This window comes from Vulpes vulpes, chromosome 2, assembly GCF_048418805.1.
Source record: "Vulpes vulpes isolate BD-2025 chromosome 2, VulVul3, whole genome shotgun sequence".
Classification (NCBI taxonomy): Eukaryota; Metazoa; Chordata; class Mammalia; order Carnivora; family Canidae; genus Vulpes; species Vulpes vulpes.
The window spans coordinates 131,424,618-131,451,496 of record NC_132781.1 but is presented as its reverse complement, the minus strand read 5'-3'; the positions used below and the strand labels follow the sequence as shown (position 1 = coordinate 131,451,496).

The 26,879-nt window shown below is 41.2% G+C and overlaps 1 protein-coding gene and 1 long non-coding RNA gene across 2 annotated transcripts in view; one reads left to right on the top strand and one right to left on the bottom strand.

Moving 5' to 3' along the window:
* Positions 1-415: 415 nt before the first annotated feature.
* LOC140596203 (uncharacterized) lies at positions 416-2,231 on the bottom strand. Its single transcript, XR_011998231.1, has 3 exons — positions 2,086-2,231; positions 1,531-1,643; positions 416-1,442 (listed from the first exon to the last, which is right to left on the bottom strand). It is a non-coding gene; the product is annotated as an uncharacterized lncRNA (long non-coding RNA).
* A 226-nt stretch (positions 2,232-2,457) lies between these two features.
* The window catches only part of DEPDC1B (DEP domain containing 1B), an 86,652-nt gene continuing 62,230 nt past the window's right edge, over positions 2,458-26,879 (top strand). Inside the window, exons 1-2 of the mRNA XM_025983517.2 lie at positions 2,458-2,596; positions 11,696-11,961. Of these exons, the coding sequence (XP_025839302.1) occupies positions 2,549-2,596; positions 11,696-11,961 (314 nt within the window). The 5' untranslated portion in view covers positions 2,458-2,548. The remainder of the gene's footprint in view (positions 2,597-11,695; positions 11,962-26,879) is intronic.

Genomic DNA, 26,879 nt, shown 5'->3' with positions numbered 1-26,879 from the left:
CCTCCTTTCCATGTTCCCCAGATGTGGCAATCATGTGTTCACGTCAGACTTTAACATGGGCCATTATTCCATCAGCTTAGAAGGTCCTCCCCTAGACAGCTACTCCTTTATTTGACTCAGATTGTTTGCTCAAATTTCCCTGGCCACCTGAGCCAAAATAACATCCCTGTCTCCACCATCCTCTCCTTTTTCTTCTTCTAGTTTTCTTCCTGACACTCAATTACTGCCTGATAAATTATATATATATTTTTATGTGTATAGTTGGCTTGCTGCCTCCTCCCCCTACTAGGATGTCAGCTTCTGGGAACAGGGACTTTGTCTTTTCTCCTGAAATAATATTCCAGTGACTGGAACAGTGCCCAGCACATTGTAGGAACTCATGCATATCGAATAAGTGAATGAATCCATGTAAATCTCTATTTTTTGCGGTATTTATTTTTTAAATGCTGAAATAAAAATGAGTTAACAGTTTCGATGAAATAGCATGGTGTTACATTTTCCAAATATCTTTAGCCTTTCTTCATTGACCGTATCTCCAAAGAATATGATGCCCCTATTAATAAAGAGTATTAATATAGTTTCGGGGCGGGGGTGGGGAAGAGGAACATTTCCCAGTAGAGCAGTGATAATACAGACCAATAGCTCTGGAACTCAAGTCACAGGATTTTACAACTTTTAAGAACCTCAGCACATGGACTGTCTTCATGACTTCAATGCCAAGGAACACAGCTGAATGCAGTTGCAGTACAATCTAAATGGCCAAAGTCCAACGTAAGCAGTCAGTGATGTGGGTTTCAGCAGAGGAGTTCTTTCAAAACGACCCATCCAACTGGCTGGGAGACCTTCCAGGCAGTAGAAGGATTGAATGTGACAGTCAGGAACTCTCTTGGCAGTGAAGGCCTTGCTCCCAACCACTCCCTACTCAGTGATTGAGAAACACAATTTCCAACCCCATAATACACTTGATGCCTATGCTGCTTTTTGCTCCACAGCTTGGCATTTCCTAATGTCAGTGGCAAGTCAGCTGGTGATGGTGAAATTGCCAGTACTCAATACCTTATAAAGATGTTCTGAGGCTGAGTCAAAGCTTCTACAGGATCCTGTTGGCCTTGCACTTAAACATGGTTGAGAAGAATGTGCACAGAAATTTCCCAATCGTTTTTATGTGATGCTGAAAGACTGGTAGCTTATCAGCAGCCAAATTTAAAGTACATTCGCGAAGACGGTGGCCTCAGATGTGTAGATCATTTGGAGATACCATTTTCCAGTAAAAGGAATTATCTTGTCTATATCTCATGATGGACTCTTGAGAAAATGCTCAGGAAGCAAGGCCTGGCATTTTGTTTCAAATCCCGGTTCCACAGTCGTGGCTGGTGGTGACAGGCCCCAGATGGAAAAGGTTCTGAAGTCATTTTCTTCTTCCTCTTGTGCCCCATTGGAATCTTTTGAAAAAGGATTCATTCGTTGAAGGAAAAAATTATCTTTATATTGTCTTTACTGCTTTTTCTTATTGAAAAAAGTAATACATACCTGTCATTTCAGAATTTGGGGAGGGGGCTTTCTAAAATGCAGTTAAATAGGAGGGGTGTTATGAAGTTGGGAGTCTGGTCTTCTACCCAGATATTTAAAAAGACTTCATTTATCTGAGAGAGAGAGAGAGAGAGGAGAGAAAGAGGGGGAGCTTGCAGAGCTGGGGGGTGGGTGGGAAGGGGCCGAGACAGCAGAGGCAGAGGGAGAAGCAGCCCCCAAGACCCTGCTATCATGACCCCAGCAAAAGGTAGCCACTTCACTGAGCCACCCAGGCGCCCCTGACCCAGGTTTCTATGATGATAGGTTATCCTGGGTATTCACTGAGGTGACCAAATAGCAAGCCAAATAGCAAGCCCCGCCCCCCCCGCCTCAAATTTGAACTCTGAACTCGAGTTGCAGGTGTAGACCTCATTTATCCCTTGTAACAACAGCAAATCAGACCAGCGGTTCCCAGGAGGAAAATCCTGAGCAGTGAAACAGACCCAGCGCCATGGCAAAGGACAGAAGTTGTCAGGCTGCCATCAAACACAGAATTCAAGAGGTGGAGGACTCTACCGAAAGGACAAAAAAGGGACGCTGAATCGGGCTCCTGTGCAGCTGCGTGGTGCACTCCCGGGAGCCCGGGGCCCGCCCCCAAGCTTCAGGGTCGCCCCCTTGGAGAGGCCGTCGCTCGCTTCATTTCCCTGCCCGCCCGTCCCACCCGACTGGCAGCACCGGCCTGGGTGCAGCGGACGTGGGACCCCACCACCCGGGCCGCCCTTCCCGTCACCAGCTCGCACACCCGCGTCCACCCGGTGGCCGAGGGGGCGCGGGCGGGGGGCCGCGGGGTCAGGCGGCCCAGGGTCTGCCCCGCGCCGCGCTGAGGCGCCGCCCCGCCCCCGGCCCCGCCCCGCAGCCCCGTCACGTGCCGCCGCGCCGCCCAATCAGCGCCCGCAGCGCTCGGGCTCGCGATTCAAACTGCGGCGCGGGGCTCGGCTCTGGGCGGCTGCCGCCGCCGCCGCTGCCGCGGGTACCGGCCATGGAGCACCGCCTCGTGGGCCCCGGGCCGTACCGGGCCACCAAGCTGGTGAGTGGGCGCGCGGGGCCTGGGCCAAGGCGAACTGGGCCGCGCTCGCCCCCCGCGGGGCTCGGGTTTGGAGGCGCGACCTGCGTCGCCCAGGGCGGCGCGTTGTCTGCACGATGCACGAGAAGGGCTGCCGGGTCTGGAGCTCGGCACGTCGTGGGTGGGGGCAGCTTCGTCCCCCAGACGTCGGCCTGGTTCTGGGCAGCGAGGGATGCCTTCCGATTTAAAGCGCCCGGAAGTCAGGGTGACCCCACCCCACCCCCACCCCGTCCCGACCCCGTCCCGCCCCCATCCCGCCCCCTTCCCGCCCCTGCCCCCAACCGGACCGACCCCCCGCCCCGACCCCCACCCCCTTTGTCCTCTGGTAGCGAACGCCGGCCGCCGGAGCGGAAAGCCCCAGGCCGTAACCTCAGGCCTCCCCCCCCCCCCCACCCCAGCCAGGCAGGGCGTGCTGCCTCCGTCCCGAGGGCCACGGTGGTGACCCCGAGGTGCCCTCCTCCTACCGCAGCCCGGCAGTGGGGGGGCCTGGCCGCCCTTCCGGCCCGGGCGGTCCCGGTTCTGTCCCCCCTTCCTAACCCAGCGGTTAAGCCCAGGGAGGTTGTGAAAGAGCCTGACAGACCCCGGGGCCCAGGTGCTGCGCCCTGCCCTGGGAGCGGGGCTGTTCAGGGCTCTGAGGCGCAGTGGATTTCTTTGCGACCTGGAGCAGGTCATTCCAGTGATTTGCTGTTTCAGAGGAGTTACGTGGTGACGGTTTGGCAATGCCAGTGACCACTCGCAGGTTCCTAGAGGCTTTTCTGTGGACGCCTGCTGGTAATTTGGGAGGAAGGGACCTGGCTCCTGGGTCTGTTACCACCTCTGGCCACCTCCCATTTGGGAAGGTGTTCTGTGCACCCTAACGGACATCCAGGAAAAGATAGGAACGAGGTGGGAGGAGTTACTGCACTCCTCTTTGCAAAACCATCTACCTAGCACAGGCACTCAGAATGATTCATTCATTAAAAAAAAAACAAAAAACAAAAAACTCGGCAAATATAAATTTAGCTTTTCCTTTGGTCAAGCTCTAAGAGGTGTGGATGGTGCTGACAGGGAACAAATAGGGGCTTTTTAAACAATAGTGTCTTCATATCTACTTCCACTTCACAGGTGCTTCTATCGTTTGAAACCATCTGGGATCAGGGCTGTTGGTAGGTCCGTCTTGAGGGATGAGAGAGCGATTTGCTTCATCAGGGACTTTCAAAAACGTAGCTCTCCTTTGTGGAGGGAAAAAACACATCCCTCTCTCCCAAATTCACACCACTTATGCAAGGGAAACAGCAGCTCAGGATCTTGGGGTAACTAGTTCTCATCCTTCTTGCTTTAAACTAAAAAAAGTTACACCATAATCGGAATGGTTTTTAATCTGATTCACTGGATTGTATGAATCACTACTTTTCATAGATGCATAATACCTATATAATAACTGCTTCATTCTGATTCATGTTAAGATTTTATCAAAGGAGGTTTTTTTTTTTTTTAAGATTTTATTTGAGAGAGAGAGCGTGCACACAAGCAGGGGAAGATAGAGACACAGAGGGAGAGGGAGAAGCAGACCTTGCTGAGCAGGGAGCCCAGTCCAGGCTCCATCCCAGGGTCCTGGGATCATGACCTGAGCGGAAGGCAAATGCTTGACTGACTGAGCCACCCAGGTGCCCCTTATCAGAGGAATTTATAGAGAAACGTGTTCTTTGTTGTCCCGAAGCCATCAGCCCTCAAGAAGTGATACTCAAGTCAAGTTTGGCCAAGACTCATCAAGTTAAGCAGGAAATTTAATTATGTGAATAATTAACAAAAGCTCCTCAATTTTACCAGAATTTCCCAGGTAATGGGTTCAGTTGTCAGACTTATTCTGTTTGTGACCCTTGATCTTAAACTAAGATTTTTGAAAGCACAGAAAACAATAGGAAATTCTTTTCAAAAAGTGAAACTTCCTGCTTTATCAGTGAGACCTGTCATCATTGTAGATGCTCTAACCTCATTATAAAATGTATAAATGTTTTCCAGAGCATAATTCAGTTGTGCCTTAAAACTTTTCCCAGGTAAATCACAAAGTTTGTGATTAGACCTCTCTTTTCTTATCTTCCCCAGCTCACCTTTCCATCTCCCTCTCCCCACTTATCATTTCCCCCTTGTCCCAACATCACCCTCAACCCAGTCTTCAGAAAAAGCTTGGGAAAATCTATTAGCATATAAAGAGCAGGCCTTTACTTCCTCCTTTCATGACTCCTTACTTTTTCAAAATATGTACAGCTCCATTTTCTAAAGTACCAAAGTCTTATCTGCAAATAACATTTTATGGACTAGGTGAGTTGTTTTTTTTTTTTTTTTTTTGACTAGGTGAAATCAAATGGCAGGCTCTAAGTCATTAGATGGTGAATATGGAAGTTGATTAGCAACTAACGCATCTTCATTGAAATAGCTTTCACTTTTGTAACCCACATATAAATACAGTTGGCCCTTGAACAATGGGGGGTTTAGGAGTGCCCACCCATGCGCAGCTGAAAAATCCATGTATAACTTTTTGACTCCCCCAAAGCTTAACTACTAACAGCTTATTCTTCACTGCAAGCCTTACTGATAACATAAACAGTCAATTATCACATAATTTGTATGTTGTATTATATACTGTATTCTAATAACAAGCTAGAGGAAACAATGTTATTAGGAAAATTGTAAGGCAGAGAAAATACGTTGACAGTATGGTGCTGTATTTTTTTTTTTTTTTAAGATTTTATTTATTCATGAGAGACACAGAGAGAGCGAGAGGCAGAGACACAGGCCGAGGGAGAAGTAGGCTTCATGCAGGAACCTGATGTGGGACTCGATCCCGGGTCTCCAGGACCACGCCCTGGGCTGAAGGCAGGCGCTAACTAAACTGCTGAGCCGCCCAGGGGTCCCCACTGTGCTGTATTTATCAACAAAAATCTGCATATAAAGTGGAGCTGTGTGGTTTAAACCCCTGCTCAAGGGTCAACTGTAGTTCATCATTTTAATGGAGGAATGGGAAGGGAAATTGCTTTTATAAAAACTGCTTTAATCTACTGATTCTTTGAACTTAATTCTGAGTTACCTATACCATCTGATGTAAGTGGTAAACTTTAAAACACTTAGAACTGTCATGAATCTGAGAACTAGAATGGACATGAACGATTGTCTAGTTCAGTTTCTTGAGGCCTAAAGGGGTGAACTGGCTTAATGAGGTTTGTCTTGCTCCAGCGTCTGTAGCAAGTACAGCTAGATGTAGAGTTTGGTTGTCTCTGCTACCAGGCCAGGTGCTATATCATTATAGGACCATTGTCAAAATATTTTGGTACTAAGAAGGAAGGAAATGGAATAAATATCCTGGAGAAAAGAACGGGAAGCACATTTCAACACTCAGTGCTGTATTTTGTCTCATGATGTGAAGTAAAAACAATTTCATGATTCCTTATTTCAGATCCCTAGTTTAAGGGATAAGTAAGTAAAACAACAACAAAAACGTTTTTAAATCACAAACAATTGTGTTTGTTCCCTTTGCTATAAAGATTATCTCTTCAGGGGCACCTGGGTGACTCGGTTAAATGTCTGCCTTGGGCTCCTGGCTCAGCGTAGAGCCTTCTTCTCCCTTTATTCCCAGCTTGTGCTGTATTTATCTCAAATAAATAAAATCTTAAAAAAAAAAAAAGTCTATTCAAATAATATGTTGTGGGAAAAAAAAACACTTTCTCAAGCTCTGTCTTGTTCTTTGTTGGTATACAATATTTTCCTTCTAAGTATGACTTAGAATTTTGAATTATTTTACAAGTAATGTAATTCTTCTTTCTTGACATAGTAGCCAAATAACAACATAACTATTTTTGGAAATAAGTGGAAACAGAGACTATGTTTTAGAATTGTAAATTGTTTTATGGATCAAGTAAATATAATCCATAATGATAAATGCCATTAATAATCAACAGAAATAGGGATCCCTGGGTGGCGCAGCGGTTTGGCGCCTGCCTTTGGCCCAGGGTGCGATCCTGGAGACCCGGGATCGAATCCCACATCGGGCTCCCGGTGCATGGAGCCTGCTTCTCCCTCTGCCTATGTCTCTGCCTCTCTCTCTCTCTCTCTGTGACTATCATAAATAAATAAAAATTAAAAAAAAATCAACAGAAATAAAAAACATCAACAGAAATAAATAAACTCATTTTATAAATATTTTAAGAGATATGAGCTTTGATAAAGATGTCTTAGTAGAAAATATCTATTGTGAAATGAAAATCAGCTATCAGCAGGATCAGTGAAAACCCAATCATAATAGATTTTTTTTCCTGTGTGTAGAATGCATTGAATGAGAAGTTCATACTGAAGAGGAAAAGTATGAGAATTCAAAAGAGATTATAGATGACCTTGACTATCAGAGATTTGAACTTAGTATTAACTGACTATAATCATAATGTTGTAGTATTGCTTAGGAAGATGGAAACAGCTCAGTGGGATAAAAAGGAGAGTTTAGAACAGAATCAAGAAAGATACTATATTAGGTAACAATATTTCAATTCATTGATAAAAGGGTGACATAATTGGCTCTCCATTTGGAATAAAATAAAGTTAGAGATGTCCTCCTCCCACCATAAAAAATTCTAGTTGAAGATTCAAATATTTTTTAAAAATCCCTATAAAATATTAAAAGAAAACTTCGATAAATATTTTTAATACCTCTGGATGGGGAAATCTCCAGCTTCCTACCCTTAAAGGAAGAAAGCGTGAAGCTATAAAGAAAATAAAGATATATTTGTTTCATAAACATCATCATTATCAACAAAATCTTCATATAACTAGAGACCACCTAAACAAATTGATAGGCCAGGAGAAAATATTTCTAATATATTTTTAAAAGGATTGATATTCCGTATTTATTCACTCAGTACACCTTTAGGAGACACATTATACCATATGACAGGCACTGTCCTCAGTTGTGGGGATGCTGAACTGAGCAAAATAGAGTAACTTTCCTGACTTCTATGCATTTTGACTTAAATGCTAGATTTAAACATTAAAAAAAAGGTTGATTAAAAAAAGGGAGAGACAACCCAATAGAAAAATGTCACGTCTCAGATGAATAAATGAGAATTACTGAAGATGAATTTAGGAACATGCAAACAAAATATAGAGATCATCCTTTCTTGACTACAGATTGGCAGAAATGAGAATGATAAGTGTCTGGTGATGGCCAGTGATAAAGCAGCATGCTCTTATATTGCTGGTGGGACTGTGAATTGTTATATCTGATTTAAATATGCTGATAATCTTTAGAAATCCATTCTATCAAAAATAAAAGCTTTGGTCCTTTAGGTTATTTGTGTATTTATTTTGAGAGACACACACACACACACAAACGTATGTGCAAGCAGGGCAAAGGGAGACAAGGACAAGCCAACTCCATGCAGAGCATGGAGTCTGACCCCACTTGAAGTGGGGCTTGGTCTCAGGACTCTAAGATCATGACCTGAGGTGAAATCAAGAGTCAAATGCTTAACCGACTGAGTCACAAGGTGCCCCATGGTCCTTTAGGCTTTAAGAATAATATTTTAAGACCACAAAGTGGAAACAGATACATGCCCATAAATTAGAAAGTGGTTGAGTAAATTATGGAATTTATTCATTCATAAGAATGGGCTAGATCTACAGGTATTGACACAGAAAGACATCTGTGGTGTGTTCTGTGCAAAAATAAGTTGGGTAATGTGTACAATAGAATTGATCTCATTTCTTCTTTTTTTTTTAAGATTTTATTTTTTAATGAGTGAGGACACAGAGAAGCAGAGACACAGGCAGAGGGAGAAGCAGGCTCCCTTGAAGGGAGTCCGATGTGGGACTTGATCCCAGGACTCTGGGATCATGACCTGAGTTAAAGGCAGAAGCTCAACCACTGAGCCACCTGGGAGCCCCTTGATCTCATTTTTTAAAAAAGGAAGCAAACAACAATAGTAATAATAACACATATCTAAAAAAGGAAAAATTCTATATGTGTGTGTATATGTTTAATAGGTATGTGAGATTGGGGAGAGACAGGGCAGGCTCTTTTATGTTTGTTTCTGCATTTAATTTGTTACAATGTATATTATTACTTACCTAATTAAAATAAATAAAGGAACTACTCACTAGTTGGGAGTTAATTAATAGGCATATTTACTTCTGTTTTGAAATATTGGATCCCAGGGACCCTTGTCTTCATTATCTTTACTGGGTAGTGTGTAAAGTACTGTGCATTAAGTTTAACTGATAATGATTATGGTAATTCAGTCAATGAAAAATGAATGAAAAAAAATTTTTTTAAAGATTTTTAAAATTTATTCATGAGACACAGAGAGAGAGAGGCAGAGACATAGGCAGAGGGAGAAGCAAGTTCTCCCAGGGGGCCTGACTCAGGACTCGATCCCAGGACACTGGGATCATGACCTGAGCCAAAGGCAGATGCTCAACTACTGAGCCACCCAGGTGACCCTGAAAATCTTTTTTATTAACTCTACTTCCCCACTCCTAACATGCTTGATCAGGACTAACATGAAGGGTATGTGTCAGCAGAGATTAAAACAACAATGGTTAAAAACACATGGAGATGGTTTAAAACTGTGTTTATAGGTAGAGGTGGTATAATGAAATGAGTACAACTCAGCGAGTTTTCATGTGAGCACCCCATGTAACCGACACCCATATCTAGAGATGCAGCATGCCTAAGACTCCATAGGTAGCCCTTGCCTTTCTCGGTCTTGACCTCTGTACAAACTAATCACTGTTAGGATTCCTAATACTGTGGATTAGTTTTGCCTGCTTTTTAACTTTATGTAAATGGAATCATACAGCCACCCAGGAGCCCCATGGAATTATATAGTTTTTACTTTTCTTCTGGCCTTGTTATATCAAGATTACATTTTATTTTTGATACTCATTTATGTTAATGCATGTGGCAGTAGTTCATTTTTATTGCTACTATGCAGTATTCCATTGCATGAATAAGTCACTTTTTTTTTTTTTTTTTTTTTGGAGAGAGTTGGGGAGAGAGAGAGTAAGCAAGCATGAATGGGGTAGGGGCAGAGGGAGAAAGAGAATCCCAAGCAGCTGAACGTGGAGCCCAACTTCGGGTTCACTCAGGACCCTGAGATCATGACCTTTTGTAGAGGTTGCCAGCCTGTTTTCCAAAGCGCTTGTACTGATTTCTGATCCCTCCAGCAATGTATGAGATTTCCAGTTGCTCCCCATTCTCACCAGCATTTAGTGTTGCCTGTCTTTTTCATTAGAGCCATTTGTAGGTATGTAGTGGTATTGCATTGTGGATTTCTTTTAGCATTTCATTTCTAACTAATAAGGTTGAATATTTTTGCATATATTATGGTAAATTTGAGGATCTTTTTTTGTGAAATGCCTGTTCAAGTCATTTTCCATTTTTTTCCTAGAAGTTTTTGTTCCTTTTTTTTTTTTTTTTTAAGATTTTATCTATTTATTCATGAGAGATGCAGAGAGAGAGAGAGACAGACACACAGGCAGAGGGAGAAGCAGGCTCCACGCTGGGAGCCTGGACTCGATCCCAGTTCTCCAGGATCAGGCCCTGGGCTGAAGGTGGCGCAAGAGCTACCCGGGCTGCCCTTGTCTATTCCTTCTTGATTTAAGTTTTTTGTTCTCTTGTTTTAGAAATTCTAGTTAAATGTTATCCTGCAGTGGCTTGCCTTGTTTCTTTTGTGTTTTTAAGATGTTAAAAACTGTTTAAATCTGGACCAACTTAATTTGGAGAATGGCATAAAGTAGTGTCAAATGAAGTAGAAAGATTAATATATAAATAAGGCAAAATGATATTTGAATTTGGCTAGGAGAAAGACATGATTCGGAATCAGAGTGTAATTAAATTGCATCAAGTTAGAAGGTAGTTCAAGAAAGTAGAGAAAGTGAAAGACCAATTAAGCATTTGCTTGTTGAATCCCTTCCGTGTGTTGGGCACTGTGCCCCATGGCCAGGTTGCGTGCTTACACACACGTGGCTTTGGTCCTGCAAGCCTCTGGTGTTGTGTAGAAGAGAAGTGGATAATAGTTGCAGAGGAGGCTGGGCAGGAGGAGTGATGAAAAGAAACCTGGAAGAAAAGGCCTGATCAGAAGGGAAAACAAGGAGCCAGAAGGGGGAAAAAAACACAAAGAATATATACCAAGATCAGAACTGGAATTGTTAGAAAAAGATTTTCTGATATCAGTAGGAAGAGAGGTGGAAAGTAAAGATTGTGCAATGATCACCTGAAAGAGAAGAGTGGGAGAAGGGGAGAATGGTTTATGAGAGTAAGACCATGAGTTTCCAGGATTTTTAGGAGGGCTGGCAGGAAGCCTAGGGTCCAAAAAAGATGCTGGTGTAATTATGTAGGAAGGATACCATATGTGAACATTTCATTTAATCTAGGGAAGGCTGATGAAGGGGTGGATGTCTAGTTTTATTTTTTTTAAATAGGAAAATATTTTGCAGAATTTTAAAACATGTTTTGACATCAGACACTATGTCTTGTACATCTTTTTCTCCTTATAATGCTTTTCATGTAATAAACAGTACATATTTGCTGAATGAGGTGAAATCATAATAAACATAGGGCTTCAAGAAGTGAATTACACAGCACTGGGCTCAGTTTTACCCATGGTTTTGATCATTTGTTTCTTATTAATGTAAGAATCCATTAAGTTCACATAATGGAACAACTTGATGGTAAAATCTCCTTAAATACTCACTGAATGAATGAGTAGAATACATTTTTAAAAGTTATTTTTTAAATTTTGAGTGAGAAGGTTGTAAATAAAAGATTATCAAGGCTTGGGGCACCTGCGTGGCCCCATTGGTTGAGCAAACAACTCTTGATCTCAGCTCAGGTCTTAACCTCAGGGTCTCAAGTTCATGCCCCACCTTGAGCTCCATGCTGGGCATGGAACTAATTTTAAAAAAATTCAAGTGTCTGTCACCGAGGCAGTCTTCATCGGAAGAAATGCATTCATTGTTTTAAATATTTGGGACGTAATAACCTTTAAAAAAAAAAATCTGTTCATTCCTGAATGTCCTTCTCCCTTTCTTCTCCAGTGGAATGAAACGGTGGAGCTTTTCCGCACCAGGATGCCCTTACGGAAACATCGATGTCGTTTCAAGAGTTACGATCGTTGCTTCACAGCGGCGGAGGCTGTGGATTGGCTGCATGAGTTGCTGAGGTGCAGTCAGAACTTTGGCCCCGAGGTGACCCGCAAACAGACGGTCCAGCTGCTGAAAAAATTCCTCAAGAATCACGTTATTGAAGACATCAAGGGAAAATGGGGTCAGGAAGATTTTGAAGATAATCGTCACTTGTATAGGTAATGGTGACGAGTAAACTCGAGGCGGGGTGGGAATTTGGGGAGGGGGACTGCATCTGGCCAGTCTCTGGAAACTTCCTCACATGGAAGACTCTCTCTTGTCCAGTGGTGTGATGCTCCTACTTGGGATTTGTTGAGTGAGGAACTCCATGTGTGGTTACAGTAAAGCCTGTTGCAATGGTCTGGGGTCTGTAGAGCATGCCCTTGCCTTGTGCACACCGGCCAGGATGGCTCCAGTACTTCTCGAAGATCTCAGAGGGTGAAAGAGCAGCTCTGGGTTGGGCCTTTCTAGCAGTGAGAAGGGGTGTATTCAGGAGTCAGTGGCCAAGTGGGTCTGATCTTTAAGCGGATCTCAGGGCCTGTATGAAGAGCTGTACTAGAATTCTCTGATGTCCCTGATGAACCCCAGGCATGTATGTCTGCTTTTTTCCAAATGTTTCTGTTCATGTTTTAGTGATATTTTGTGATTGGACATTTACCACCTGATCATCCAAGGAAAGAATTCACGTTTTTCTGCTTAGACTTTCCTTTTCCCTACATGCTAGGCTGTCTCATTGATAGAGGTAGAGGGGACCTCCCTAAGCTTCAGGGACTGGGACAATATTAAAGAGGAATGAAGCTGCACTGTCCTGAAAAGAGGAGTGTGCGGTTATCGACAGAGAGGCCCACCAGAGGGCTGAGAAGCAGAGGGGGATTAAAAGAAGACATGGAGAATATGGACCCTTAACATTTGCTTTCTTTTCTTCTGAAAGAAAAATGAGGGATGTCTGGGTGGCTCAGTAGTTAAGCATCTGCCTTTGGCCGAGGGCTTGATCCTGAGGTCCTGGGATTGAGTCCCACATCGTGCTCTCCACAGGGAGCCTGATTTTCCCTCTGCCTGTGTCTCTGCCTCTTTCTCTGTGTCTCTCATGAATAAATAAATAAAATCTTAAAAAAGAGAAAGAAAAAGAAAAATGAGGGATGTTCTTACAACACATTTAGTAAGGCAGTTTGGGGCCACTTAAAACCCATGGTTTTGAGCAGAGAAAACCATCTATTCCTACCCGAACTATTTTTTTTGAGTCCTTTGTGGACTAGCTGCTGCAAAAGGTTGCAGGGCAGTTGTGAGGGTGGCCACCAGCACCAAGGCTAAGACCAGACATTGCTGCATGTTTAGCTTCGGACTTCTTTATAGAATTTCATTGACAATCTCTGGCTTCCAGATATAAGGATTGTCATCGGGGCAATTAGTTGTCTCTCCATTTGGCAGTTATTTCTGGCTTGCTCATCCAACTTTTAATTAGGATCTTGGGTGATCTTAGCTTATTCTGAGACCGTAGTGCTTGTTAGCGTCAGGCAGTGGAAATTCTAGCTCTGGTTCTGCATGCCATGCTTCATTGGGAATTCGTAAGTGATTATTTCTCTTGGGAAACTGTAATTGCTTGTACCCCATCACAACTTAGCTAGAACACTTCTAAAAGATTCTCTGGATGAGTAATTTCCAATCTGTTCTATTGTGACCTTAAGTGGGGTAATATCCATTGTGCCCCAGGAGGCTTCCAGAGTCCTCAGGAGAGTAAAATCAGAGCATGTTGTAGGAGCCGACCATCCAGCGCTGACTGTCCGAGCATGCTTCGTGTCACTATGAAGAAAGACTTCATTGTGTGTCCCCCTTTAAAATATCAGGTGCACAAGCACATTACATTTGTCCATTAAATAATATTTATCCCTTTACATTCCTAATACCTGTGAATCATAAAGGGGGTAGTATTTTCTTCCATTGTTTGCCATCTGAAAACTCAGAGCTTTCCATTTTCCTGGGTGGCAGTTCTATGAGTTAACTACCAATGTTTGCTAATTTCTTAGATTAATCTGGGATGAACTCTATTTAGATATGTAGAATCATTTTTAAGGAGCATGTGCCTTGAATGGAGAATGAGCTAATGAGCATGGAGGCAGCTGTTGGATGCATGCAGCTTCGGGACTGGCGTTCAGGATCCTCACAGCTGTGTGCCAGGGCTCTGGGAAGAGTAGGGAACATGCTTCTAAATATCAAGCTTTATGACTGGCCTTTATAAGTAGTATCAAGGAGGCTGGAATGGGAAGCCAAGCGCTCTTGCTGCAGGTAAGGAACTAACATATTCAAGGACCAGTGATGTGCTCTTTTGTCACATTATCATCATTTAATGCAACATTGGTTGATACAGTGTGTTATCCTGGTTTTAAAGATTAGGAAGTTAATAAGGCCAAAGTTATTAACTTCTCCAAAGTCTCTCCGCTGGTAGTAGAAGAGTCAGGATTGGAATTGAGATGCCTGTGTCTGACGCCTGTGTTCTTATGGTGTGCTAGATCACCTCCATTTCCTTCACACAAGGTTGACTTAATTTATTAAATAAATCAGTGATTGAATGAGTTCACACACAATAATAAACAAGAAATATTTGGCCTGGCCAACATGTGTTTGAATGTTTATAGAATTCCTGAATTATTTTAAGTCCTAGGTAATACATGAAATGATCAGCTGTGTTCAAGGAAGTTGTCAAATAAAGGAAGTAAGGTAAACATAATCAACCAAAGCACTTATAAATATAGCAAGGGGTGGGTGGTTTCTTGGGTCTGTGAGTTAGAGAAAGTTACATGAAATACCAAAGGCTCTTAGAGCATTTTTTAAAGATAGAAAATACACACACACACACACACACATACACGCATACACAGCGTATGTTGGAGAATTTTGTAACAAATTATGAGCTAAGCTTTTATTTTGGAACGTGTCCAATCTTATTTCTAGTTTTAGAAGACTGTGTGTCATGTTTCTTCTGTGACTACGTTTACATTTGTTAACTGTGATTTTTTTCCCCTCAAGAATCAAAGAGATAAGTATAGATAATAGAGTGAATTTTAGCATTTAAGAAAGGAAAGATCCTAATATCTAAATGTCCGTAAATCAGAGATGTTGCAGAGAAGTGCCTAGAACTAGTTACTGAACCACCTGAACCACGTCCTTCCTGTTTCTAATGCCAGTGTCTGGAAAGAGTTCTGAATTTGCTGCTACTGAAAACTGTTGTAGTAGATTTCACTAAAAGGTCTACATGGTTGAGCCAACTGCTGTCATCTGCGTTGAACAAAGTTTCCTGGCCCTACACTTCTGATAAGGAGACGCAGTTATATATATTTGTAAAAGATGTTTCAGTTTATGAAGCAGTTTCCCTTCCATGATCTCATTTGATCTTCATGGCAACCCAGGGAGCTGGACAGGGTGGATATTTCCTCCAAAGAGAACCAGATGCTTTTCTCTTTGAAACATCTCAACCATGGGATGCCTGGGTGGCTCAGCAGTTAAGTGTCTGCCTTCAGCCCAGTGCGTGATCCTGGTGGAGTCCCGGGATCAGGTCCCACATCAGGCTCCCTGCATGGAGCCTGCTTCTCCCTCTACCTAAGTCTGCCTCTCCCTCTTTGTGTCTCTCATGAATAAATAAATAAAATCTTTAAAAAAAAAAAGAAACATCTCAACCTAGTACCCAGGAATGTTCTAGTTAAGGAAATTCCAGGCTGACCATCAAATCTGTCCCTTTATGTATGTGAACAGGCAATTATATAGAAGTATTTAAACCTATTTAAACCTATTGTAGGGGATCCTTGGGTGGCTCAGCGGTTTGGCGCCTGCCTTTGGCCCAGGGTGGGATCCTGGAGTCCTGGGATCGAGTCCCGCGTCGGGCTCCCGGCATGGAGCCTGCTTCTCCCTCTGCCTGTGTCTCTGCCTCTCTATGTCTATCATAAATAAGTAAATAAATCTTTAAAAAAAATAAACCTATTGTAATGGGTTACATAAAAATTGAAGTGGCTTTTATGATAATTGCTTGTTTTGGATGATATAATGAGGAAAGTGTTTGGCCTACTGTAGATCTTTAGGAGGATGGGGTTCCCGGTCTGGGGAGTTATGTAACCTTGACCCACTCTCATTAGCTAGCTCTGGTGAATAGTAGTAATTGGAAGGTGTTTCAGTTCACTTGCTTAGGTTTAGGGGTTGAGATCCGATATGTAGAGAACCATTTCTTTTTATTTTCCTCCCTCTCCCTGTTCCTTTTTCTATTTCCTTCTTTTTCTTTCTGTGTTTCTACCTCTTGTGTATCTCATGTTCCTACTTTTTACTTTTTTCTCTTCATTTCCCTCTTTGCGTTCTTTCCCTCGTATTTGCTTTCTTTCTGTCCTATTTCCAAAATATTAATTTTAATTTGAAACTAGAATTTGTTATGTAGATATTGTCAGCCTTACTGAATGCTACTTTCACATTCTTAATTTAAAAAGCAAGAAGCATGCTGCCCAGTTTTAAGATTTCTACATAAAGCTACAATAATGGAGACTGTAGTATTGGTAAAGAGACGCTTAGACTGGCACAGAATTGGTGGTCCAGAAACAAATATGGCCAGTTGAGTTTTTTTGTTTTTATCTTTTTAAGGTTTTATTTATTTATTCATGAGAGACATACTTAGAGAGAGGCAGAGACATAGGCAGAGGGAGAAGCAGGCTCCCTGTGGTGCCTGATTTGGGATTTGATCCCAGGACCCCAGGATCACGACCTGAGCCAAAGGGAGAGGCTCAGCCACTGAGCCACCCCGGCTTCCCGGTTGAGTTTTGATAGAGGTATAACATTTATAGGAAAAAGAATTGTCTTTTCAGCAAATGGTGTTAGAACAATTGGATATATATCCTCTGTATGCAAAAAAAAAAAAAAAAAAAAAAAAGAATCTCAAATATAAACTGCATACTTTATGCAAAAGTTGATTCAAAAATTTAAATGTAAGACTATAAAAATTTGAGAGAAATAGCAAAAATCTTTACGTGCTGCAGTTAGGCAAAGAGTTCTTAGACATGACACCAAAAGCATGATTCATAAAAGAACAAACATAATAACTTGAACTTCATCAAAATTAAAACCTTTCCTCTGTGAAAGACACTGTTAAGAGGATGAGAAGACAAGGTACAGATGGGGAGAGAATATTTGAAAACTACATTGATGACAGTGGACTGCTGTCAAGAATATACTAAACTAAGCATTAAGAAGACAGCTCAATTAAAAAATGAACAGAATACTTGGATAGCTACTTAGCACTTGAAAAGATGTTTAACAAGATTAGCACTAGAGAAATGCAAATTAAAACCATGATAAGATACAACTGTGTGTCAATTGGTTTGGCTAAAATAATAAAAATACTGATAATGTCAAGAGCTAGAGAGGATGGAGAGCAATTGGAAATATCATCTCTTCTAGGCAGGAAGCTTGGATTGTCACTTTGGAAAGCAGTTTGGCATATTATTTTAGAGTTGACCATATATTTACCATTTGACTCAGTATTCCCAGTCTTGGGAAAAATAAAAACCTGTTTTCACCCAAAAACTTGTACATGAATATTTGTAACAACTGTATTAATAATTGCCAGTAGCTAAAGACAAACCAGATGTCCTTCCATTGGTGAATGGATAAATATTTTTACGTCTATACGATGGAATGCCATTGTGTGCACAGGGTAGATGTTAGGTAGGTGGGTAGGGTGGGGTGACTGTAAAGTCAGAGGAGGAGGTTTGGGGAATAATGGAACTGTTTTGTTTCTTGATTGTGGTGGTTATATAAATGAAAACGTACGTTAAAATTGATAGACTTGTGTACCAAAAAAAAAAAGTCAATTTTACTGTATGTTAAAAATATTTTTTTTTTAATTTTTTTTTAAATTTTTTATTTATTTATGATAGTCACAGAGAGAGAGAGAGGCAGAGACACAGGCGGAGGGAGAAACAGGCTCCATGCACCGGGAGCCTGATGTGGGATTCGATCCCGGGTCTCCAGGATCGCGCCCTGGGCCAAAGGCAGGCGCCAAACCGCTGCGCCACCCAGGGATCCCTAAAAATATTTTTTTAATGCTGGAGATTTGAAAATCTGTTTGTACCTCTGGTGAAAGAAATTTGAATTTACATTGTTTAGGTATGTGGCTCTTAAGTCATTCTGTGGCCCTGGGAAAAAGTTTTCCTTATCCTTTTGAAGGAAACAGTTTGAGGACCCTCACCTTCAAGTTAATGGACTATTGGCTCCCTCTAGTGGGCATCCTTTACTTTTACAGTAAACTCAAAATTGTGTATGTGCTTTTGTTTTTTCTTTTGTTTTTATTCTTTTCATCATGTCCTGGGTTGTTGTCCTGTGATAGCTGGATATATTTCTTAGTCTTTATAGGCATCAGTTTTTCATCTATAAAATGACAGGGTGGCCTAGATCTTTAAGGACTTTTAAAATTCTAAATGTTTATGATTCCAAATATTGAGTACTTTTCATATGTGTTTTCAATCTAAGACAGTGAAAGAGATAAAAAAGAAACATGGCATGATTCTTTTCCTCCTTAACTTGGCATTCTCTTGAGAGATAGAGTATATATTTATGAAGAAGTAGCAGAACCAAGGCGTTATTTAATTAATTAACCCAAATGAACTGGAACAAATAATAAATTAGAGGTGCTGCACTGACAGTCCTTGGGTTGATACATCTGTTTTGAGTGGCATAGTGTTTTTAGTCATGAAAATTTTTTCCCATCTCATTTTTATTTTTCAATTTTGGTATTTTGTGAAGATGATACTTTAAACTTTACAAAGTATAAAAGTATATGCAATGAAAGGTTTCCTTTTCTCTTCTCTCTTCCAGCTATCCAGTTCCTTTCCCCAGAGGCTCCTAATATTAAGAGCTCTAACACAGTGTCTTAAAAAATTATGAACTTGAAGATCTTCAGATGGGGCAAGTCCACTGCATTTGCCGTACCTCCCACCATTCCCCTACATTATACCAGACCGTACTGTGATTGTGCTGTCTGCCTGGCGAGTGCAGGAATTTTTTTGGTGACCCACTTGGTGTGGACTGGAGTGTTTTGAGGCCTCATGGAGCAGGAGGGTGGAGGATTTCAACCTGAGTCCTGAGAAGGACTTGAGATGTAGGATCTGGATAATGAGAAGGGTTGGGAAGGGAGAGGATATTTCAGGTGACAAGTCTAGCAAGACAGAGGCTCTTGGTCAGGATGCCTCAGTGGGCTTTACTGGGAGAGGAGACTGGCCTGGTTGGACAACTCTACAAAGTTGTCACAGTATTATTCATTATATTTCCTATGTTGTACTTTTTATCATCATGACTTACTTATTTTATAACTGGAATTTTGTACCTCTTAATCTCTTTTATGTATTTACCCATTTATCTACCCTCTCCCCTCTGGCAAGCCCTGGTTTGTTCTTTGTATTTATGAGTCTATTTTTATTGTTCATTTGTTTTGTTTTTAGGTTCCATATATACATGAAATCATACGGTATTTCTCTGATTTAATTCAATTAGCATTAATACGCTCTAGATCCATTCATGTTGTTGTAAATGACAAGATTGCATTCTTTTTTATGGTTGGTAACATTCCATTCTTTATATCTATCTATCTCTCTGTCTACCTCCCATCTTCTTTTTATCTGTTTGTCTGTTGATGGACACTTGCATTGCTTCCGTGTCTTGGCTATTGTAAATAATGCTGCTGTAAACATAGGGGTGCATATATCTTTTCAGTTAGTGTTTTTGTTTTCTTCAGCTGAATATCCTGAAGTGGAATTATTGGGTTGTATGGTATTTCTATTTTTAATTTTTTGAGATACTGTCATACTGATTTCCACAGTGGCTGCACCACCTTACATTCCCACCAACACTGCATGAGGGCTCCCTTTTCTCCACATTCTTGCCAACACTTGATATTTCTTATCTTTTGATTCTAGCCATTCTGATAGGTGTGAAGTGGTATCTCATGGTTTTGATTTGCATTTCCCTGATGATTAGTGATGTTGAGCATCTTTCCATGTGTTGGCCACTGATTTATCTTTGGAAAAATGTCTAATCAGGTCTTCTCATTTTAAATTGGATTATTTGTTTTTTGCTGTTGAGTTATAGAAATTCTTTATATATTCTGGGTATTAACCCCTTATCAGATGTATCATTTGATGTATAACAAAAAGGCCACTCACTGAGGTTTTTTTGTTCTGTTGATGGTTTCCTTTGCTGTGCAAAAGCTTTTTTGTTTGATGTAGTATCACTAGTTTATTTTCTGCTTTGGTTTCCCTTGCCTGCGGAGACATATCCATAAATATGTTGCTGTGGCTGATGTCCAAGAGATTGCTGCCTATCTTTTCTTTTAAGAGTTTTTTTTTCTTTAATCCTTACCCATGTTTCTTTCCTATGAATTCATGATGCCTAGCGATGATCATTAATAGGTAATGGAGCTTCATGAATTGAGAATCCAGAAGAATCTGGGGACATAGCTCACTGAGCTCCCTTGAGAAGAAGAGGAAGCTCTTTCGTCCAGAGAAGGTAGATCGAACAGGAGTAGTTCTTAAATACTGTTTACTTTGACACAAAATAACAAGGATCACAGAGGCAGCAAACAGATTTTCTCAATTAACCGCACGCTGTAAATCCTGAGAAGAGTAGGGATTTGCCTTGAGATGTAGGCTGTAAGAGAAGACTTGTGAAAGCTGGGAAGGTAGGGCATACCACACTCTGAATTTGATAAGCTTGCCAACTAGACATGGGAGAGGCTAGACAGGTGTTCTGTGGGAGTGTCAGAAAGCATAGTCTGTCTCAGAATTTTTATATATCCAGTGTCCAGTCAGCATTTCACTTGATTAGTACTCACTTTCTGGCTTCTTAGCATTGTTAAGATCTTTGTGAATTAGATTCTCAGGTATGCTGCTTCTTGCAGTCTTCCTCATTTTGTCTCCTTTTCCCTTCTCAGGTATCAGGGAGCCCCTATTATATGCCAGCTACAGTGTTAAATATTTTGGATGCATGACTCACGCTTCAAAGATTTCCAGTTTAGTGAGGAGGACAGATAAATTCGAATTCATTGCCACAGATGCCATGCTTAGGTTGTGCTGTAGGAGGGCTGAGGAATCAACTCTGCTAGTGTAAGTCAGAGAATACTTTGGTCCAGAGGTGACACTTGGGTTCAGTCTTGATGTATCAGTGGGTGTTTGCCAGGCAAGGATGGAAGAGAGGTCAGTCAAGGTGGAGGGAAATGCACATGAAAGCAGTCAGTCATCATAAGTGAGCTTGGAGAATGTAGAAACTTGTTGGGTGTGATTGCACAGGGAGTGGTGGAGGATAAGGCTCTGAAAGAATTTGCCTTATCTGTGTCCCCCAAACCCAGCACAATGCCTAGTATTCATTGAGAAAGAAGTTCAAAGGTTAGTAAGTGAGGAGTTCCCTTTTTACTGGGAAGGAGTTAAACAATAATTACCCCACCTATTCCTGAATTAGAATGGCTCATTCTTTTCCCACATCAAGTGAGCTGTAGTTAGGTATAATATGAAGTCATGATGGAAGGACTGTAACAAACACACAGGGTTTGGGGTGAGGCAGGCCTGGGTCTGTTCATTCAAGCTCTCTGAGCAGAGAAAGAGTTGCCACCATGGGGCTGGATGTGAAATGAAATTAATGCTAGGGTTGGGGTGCACCTGGAATGCATAAAGGAGAAGGGAGCAAAGGGTTGGGTGGACAGTCACTCTAATGCAGTCTGACCTCTGGGAAAGACCACAGGCTGCATTTCTGAGAAAGTCTTGACCAGGCTGGTGGGGAGTCCTTGGACAACGGTTGCTTGCTAGAGGAGTCCTGCGTCTTCTGGTAGAATTGACCTGGCTCTACCACCCACCGTGTTCAATGTGCTGGAAGTATCGTGACAAAACGTAAAAGATAGCAGTGGCTAGAGGCTGACTGCTGTCCTAGAGGCTGCCGGCTTCTTGAAAGGGGCTGTGAACCCATGCACCTCCTTGCTTGGTGGAGTCCATCACTGGTGGTGCACACATCTGCTTCTCCACACACGCTCATGGGGCTTTCTTCCTGAGGCAAAATCCAGGAGATGGAAATTACCGGGAAGAATCCGTCCCTTGTTGCTCAAGTAGCCAGTCTCATGGCTGCAGCTGGTTCTTATCCTCTTCTCAACTTGCTGTTGTAAATTCCCTTACCCTCATCTATCACTCTTGACTGGCTTTGGGTGGCTTACATAGTAGTGTGACCCCAAAGTTCATTCCTGAGAGTGTCCGAACCCTTGGTCACCATGCACTTGGGCTGATGTTTCTGTACATGCCCACTCAGTTGAGTGAGACAAAGAAGTATCAAGAGGTGGCAGAGGTATTCTTGCCCCCCTGGAGTAAGAGCAGCTCACCCTCCTGCTGGTCAGGACCAAGAACCCCTGTCATGACTGGAGTTCCTTTTCTTGTCTGCTGCTCCCTGTCACAAGGGTCTAAAGTGCCCTTGCTGTATACCCTGGTAAGAATATGCATGTCTTTTGGGTGCAGGACCTAACTGCAGAGCCAAGAGTTGTGGGGATGGGTCACTGGTAAATAGGGCTGTTCTTACTTACATTCCTTGATCTTGGGCCATGTATTCGTGTGGATATAGGACAAAGCACCATGTAGAGTCCTCTGACTTAATATACTATTCCTTCATCCTGTATGTCCATCTTTCTCCAATGCAACACTGTCTGGATTACTGCAGATACATAATAACTCTTGAAATCACTTAGTGTGAATCCTCCAGCTTTATTATTTTTCCAAATTGTTTTGGCTACTTTAGTTCTTTTGCTTGTTCACATACATTTTAGAATCTACTTGTGTATTTCTGTACAAATTTTCAATGAAATTGCATGGAATCTGTAGATCATTTTTTTTGGGGGGGATTGACAAATTAATAAAATTGAGTCCTCCAAATTATGAACATGGTACTGTTCTCATTTCATTTAGGTCTTTAACTTCCAACTGTGCTATGTAGCTGTGCATGTACAGACAGTGCACAAATTTTGTTAGGTTTAGATTTAAGTAGTTTACATTTTTTGCTGGTACTGTAAATGATGGTAGTTTTCTTTGTAAATTCTCACATTTCTTTATCTAAGCTGTAAATATTGTATATGTTTTCTTCTATTGTAAATAGGATTTATTTTCTAAGTAGTTACTGTTAATAAGGTAGGAGTGTCTTTCAGACCAGATCACGTCTCTCTGCTCCTTAATAATATTCATTTGATCCTTTAATCATAGTGGAATCTTTGTTGTTTTATTTAAATTCAAGTTAGTTAACATATACTGTAGTATTGGTTTCAGGGGTAGAATTCAGTGATTTATCACTTATGTATAATACCCAGGGCTCATCCCGACAAGGGCCCTCCTTAATACCCATCACCCATTTGGCCCATCCCCACCCCCAGCCTCCAGCAGCCCTCAGTTTGTTCTTTATAGTTAGGAGTCTCTTAGGGTTACCCTCCCTCTCCGTTTTTATCTTATTTATTTTTCCTTCCCTTCCTCTGTGCTCATGTTTCGTTTCTTAAATTCCACAAATGAGTAAAATCATATATTTTCATTCTCTGACTTATTTTGCTTAGCATAATACCCTCTAGTTCCATCCGTATTGTTGCAAATGGCAAGATTTCTTTCTTTTTTGATAGCTGAGTAATATTCCATTGTACATAGATACCACAAATTTTATCCATTCATCAGGTGATGGACATTTGGGCTCTTTCCATAATTTGCCTGTTGTTAATAGTGCTTCTATAGATGTTGGTATGCATGTGCCCCTTCGAATCAGCATTTTTGTATCCTTTGGATAAATACTGTGCTATGTAGCTGTGCATGTACAGACATGCTGTAATAAAATTGCTGGGTCATAGGGTAGTTCTATTTTTGACTTTTTGGGGAACCTCAATACTTTTTTCCAGAGTTAACTGTTCTAGTTTGCATTCCTACCAATGGTGTATGAGGGTTCCCCTTTCTCTGCATCCTTGCCAACATCTGTTGTTTCCTAAGTTGTTAATTTTAGCCATTCTGACAGGTGTGAGGTAGTATCTCATTGTGGTTTTGATTTGTACTTCCCTGATGGTGAGATGTTGAGCATCCTTTCATGTGTCTGTTAGCCATCTGTATGTCTTATTTGGAAAAGTGTCTATTGATGTCTTCTGCCCATTTATTAACTGGATTATTTGTTTTTTAAGTGTTGAGTTTGATAAGTTCTTTATAGATTTTGGATACTAACCCTTTATCTGACGTGTCATTTGTGAATATCTTCTCCCATTCTGAAGGTTGCCATTTACTTCTGTTGATTGTTTCCTTCCCTTGCAGAAGCTTTTTATTTTGATGAAGTTCCAATAGTTCATTTTGTTTTAGTTTCCTTTGCCTCTGAGATGTGTCTAGTAAGAAGTTGGTGTGGCCAAGTTCAAAGAGGTTGCTGCCTGTGTCTTCCTCTAGGATTTTGATGGTTTCCTTTCTCACATTTAGGTCTTTCATCCATTTTGAATTAATTTTTGTGTTCGGTGTAAGACAGTCTAGTTGCATTCTTCTGCATGTGACTATCTAGTTTTACCAACACATTTTGTTAAAGAGACTTTCTCCATTGGATATTCCTTCCTGCTTTGTTGAAGATTAATTGACCACAGAGTTGGGGGTCCATTTCTGAGTTCTGTGTTCTGTTCCATTGATCTATGTGTCTGTTTTTATGTCAATACCATGCTGTCTTGATGGTTACAGCTTTGTAGTACCCCTTGAAATCCAGAACTGTGATCCCTTCCTTTTTGCATTTCTTTATCAACATTCCTTTGGCTTTTCAGGATTTTTTCTGATTCTATACAAATTTTAGAATTGTTTGTTCAAGATCTGTGAAAAATGTTGGTGTTATTTTGATGGGGATTGCACTGACTGTATAGATTGCATTATAACAATCTATAGACATTTTAACAATATTTGCTCTTCTAATCCATGAGCATGGAATTTTTTCCATTTCTATGTGTCTTCTTCGGTTTGTTTCATAAGTGTTGTATAGTTTTCAGTGTATAGGTATTTTACCTCTTTGATTAGGTTTATTCTTAGGTATCTTATGGGTTTTGGTACAATTGTAAATGGGATGAATTTCCTGATTTCTTTTTCTGCTGCTTCATTTATTGGCATATAGAAATACAATAGATTTCTGTATGTTGATTTTATATCCTCCAGCTTTGCTGAGTTCATGTATCAGTCTGGCAATTTTTTGGTGGAGTCTCTTGGGTTTTCTACATAGAGTATTATGTTGTCTGTGAAGAGTGAAAGTTTGACTTCTTCCTTCCTGATTTGGATGCCTTTTTATTTCTTTTTGTTGTCTGATTGCTGAGGGTAGAACTTTCAGTACTGTGTTAAATAATGGTGGTGAAAGTGGACATCCCTGTCTTGTTCTTGACCGTAGAGAAAAAGCTCTCAGTTTTCCCCCTTTGAGCATGGTATTAGCTGTGTGTCTTTCATAAATGGGCTTTATGATGTTGAGGTGTGTTTCTTCTCTTTCTACTTTCTTGAAGGTTTTTATCAGGAAAGGATACTGTATTTTGTCAAATGCTTTTTTCTGCATCTCTTGGGAGGATCATATGGTTTTTGTCCTTTCTTTTATTTATGTGGTGTTCATGTTAATTGATTTGTGGATATTGAACCACCTCTATTTGCCCAGGTCTAAATCCTATTTGATCATAGTGAATAATCCTTTTAAGGTACTGTTGGATTCAGTTAGCTAGTGTCCAGTTGATAATTTTTGTATCCATCTTCATCAGGCATTTTGGTCTGTAATTCTTTTAGTGGGGTCTTTGGTTTTGGAATTGAGGTAATTCCTCATAGAATGAGTTTGGAAGTTTTCCTTCCATTTATATTTTTTGGAATGGTTTGAGAAAACCAGATACTAACTCTTCTTTAAAAGTTTGGTAGAATTCCCCTGGGAAGCCAGACAGCCCCCTGTTTTGTTGGGAGATTTTTTTTTTTTAATTTTTATTTATTTATGATAGTCACAGAGAGAGAGAGAGAGGCAGAGACATAGGCAGAGGGAGAAGCAGGCTCCATGCACCGGGAGCCCGATGTGGGATTCGATCCCGGGTCTCCAGGATCACGCCCTGGGCCAAAGGCAAGCGCCAAACCACTGCGCCACCCAGGGATCCCTGTTGGGAGATTTTTGATTACTAATTCAGTTTCTTTGCTATTAATGTGTCTGTTCAAATTTTCTATTTCTTCCTATTTCAGTTTTTGTAGTTTATATTGTTTCTAAGAATTTATCTATTTCTTCCAGATTGCCCAGTTTGTAGGCAGATAATTGCTTGTAATATTCTCTTATAATTATATTTCTCCAGTGTTGGTTGTAATGTCTCCTCCTTCATTGTGATTTTATTTGGGTCCTGTTTTCTTTTTGATAAGTCTGACTATGGGTTTAACAATTTTTGTTAATTCTTTCAGAGAACCAACTCCTAGTTTCCTTGATCTGTTCTACTGTGTTTTTGATTTCTGTGTCATTTATTTCTGTTCTAATCTTAATAATTTCCCTTCTTCTGCTGGTCTTAGGCTTTATTTGTTGTTCTTTTCCTAAGTCCTTTAGATGTATGGTTAGGTTGTGTATTTGAGACTTTTCTTGCTCTTTTTTTTTTTTTTAAGATTTTATTTATTTATTCATGACACACACACACACACACACACACACACAGAGAGAGAGAGAGAGAGAGAGAGAGAGGCAGAGACACCGGCAGAGGGAGAAGCAGGCTCCATGCAGGGAGCCCGACATGGGATTCGATCCTGGGTCTCCAGGATCACGCCCTGGGCTGAAGGCCACGCTAAACCGCTGAGCCACCTGGGCTGCCCCTTTTCATGCTTCTTGAGGAAGGCCTGAATTGCTGTATGCTTCCTGCTTATGACCACCTTTGTTGTGTCCCAAAGGTTTTCAACTGTCATGTTTTCATTTTCATTTGTTTCCATGTATTTTTATTTCTTCTTTAATTTCCTAGTTAACCCATTTATTCTTTAGTAGGATGTTCTTTAACCTCCATGTATTTGTGGTCTTTCCATATTTTTTTTTGTGGTTGACTTCAAGTATGGTCTGAAAATATGCATGGTGT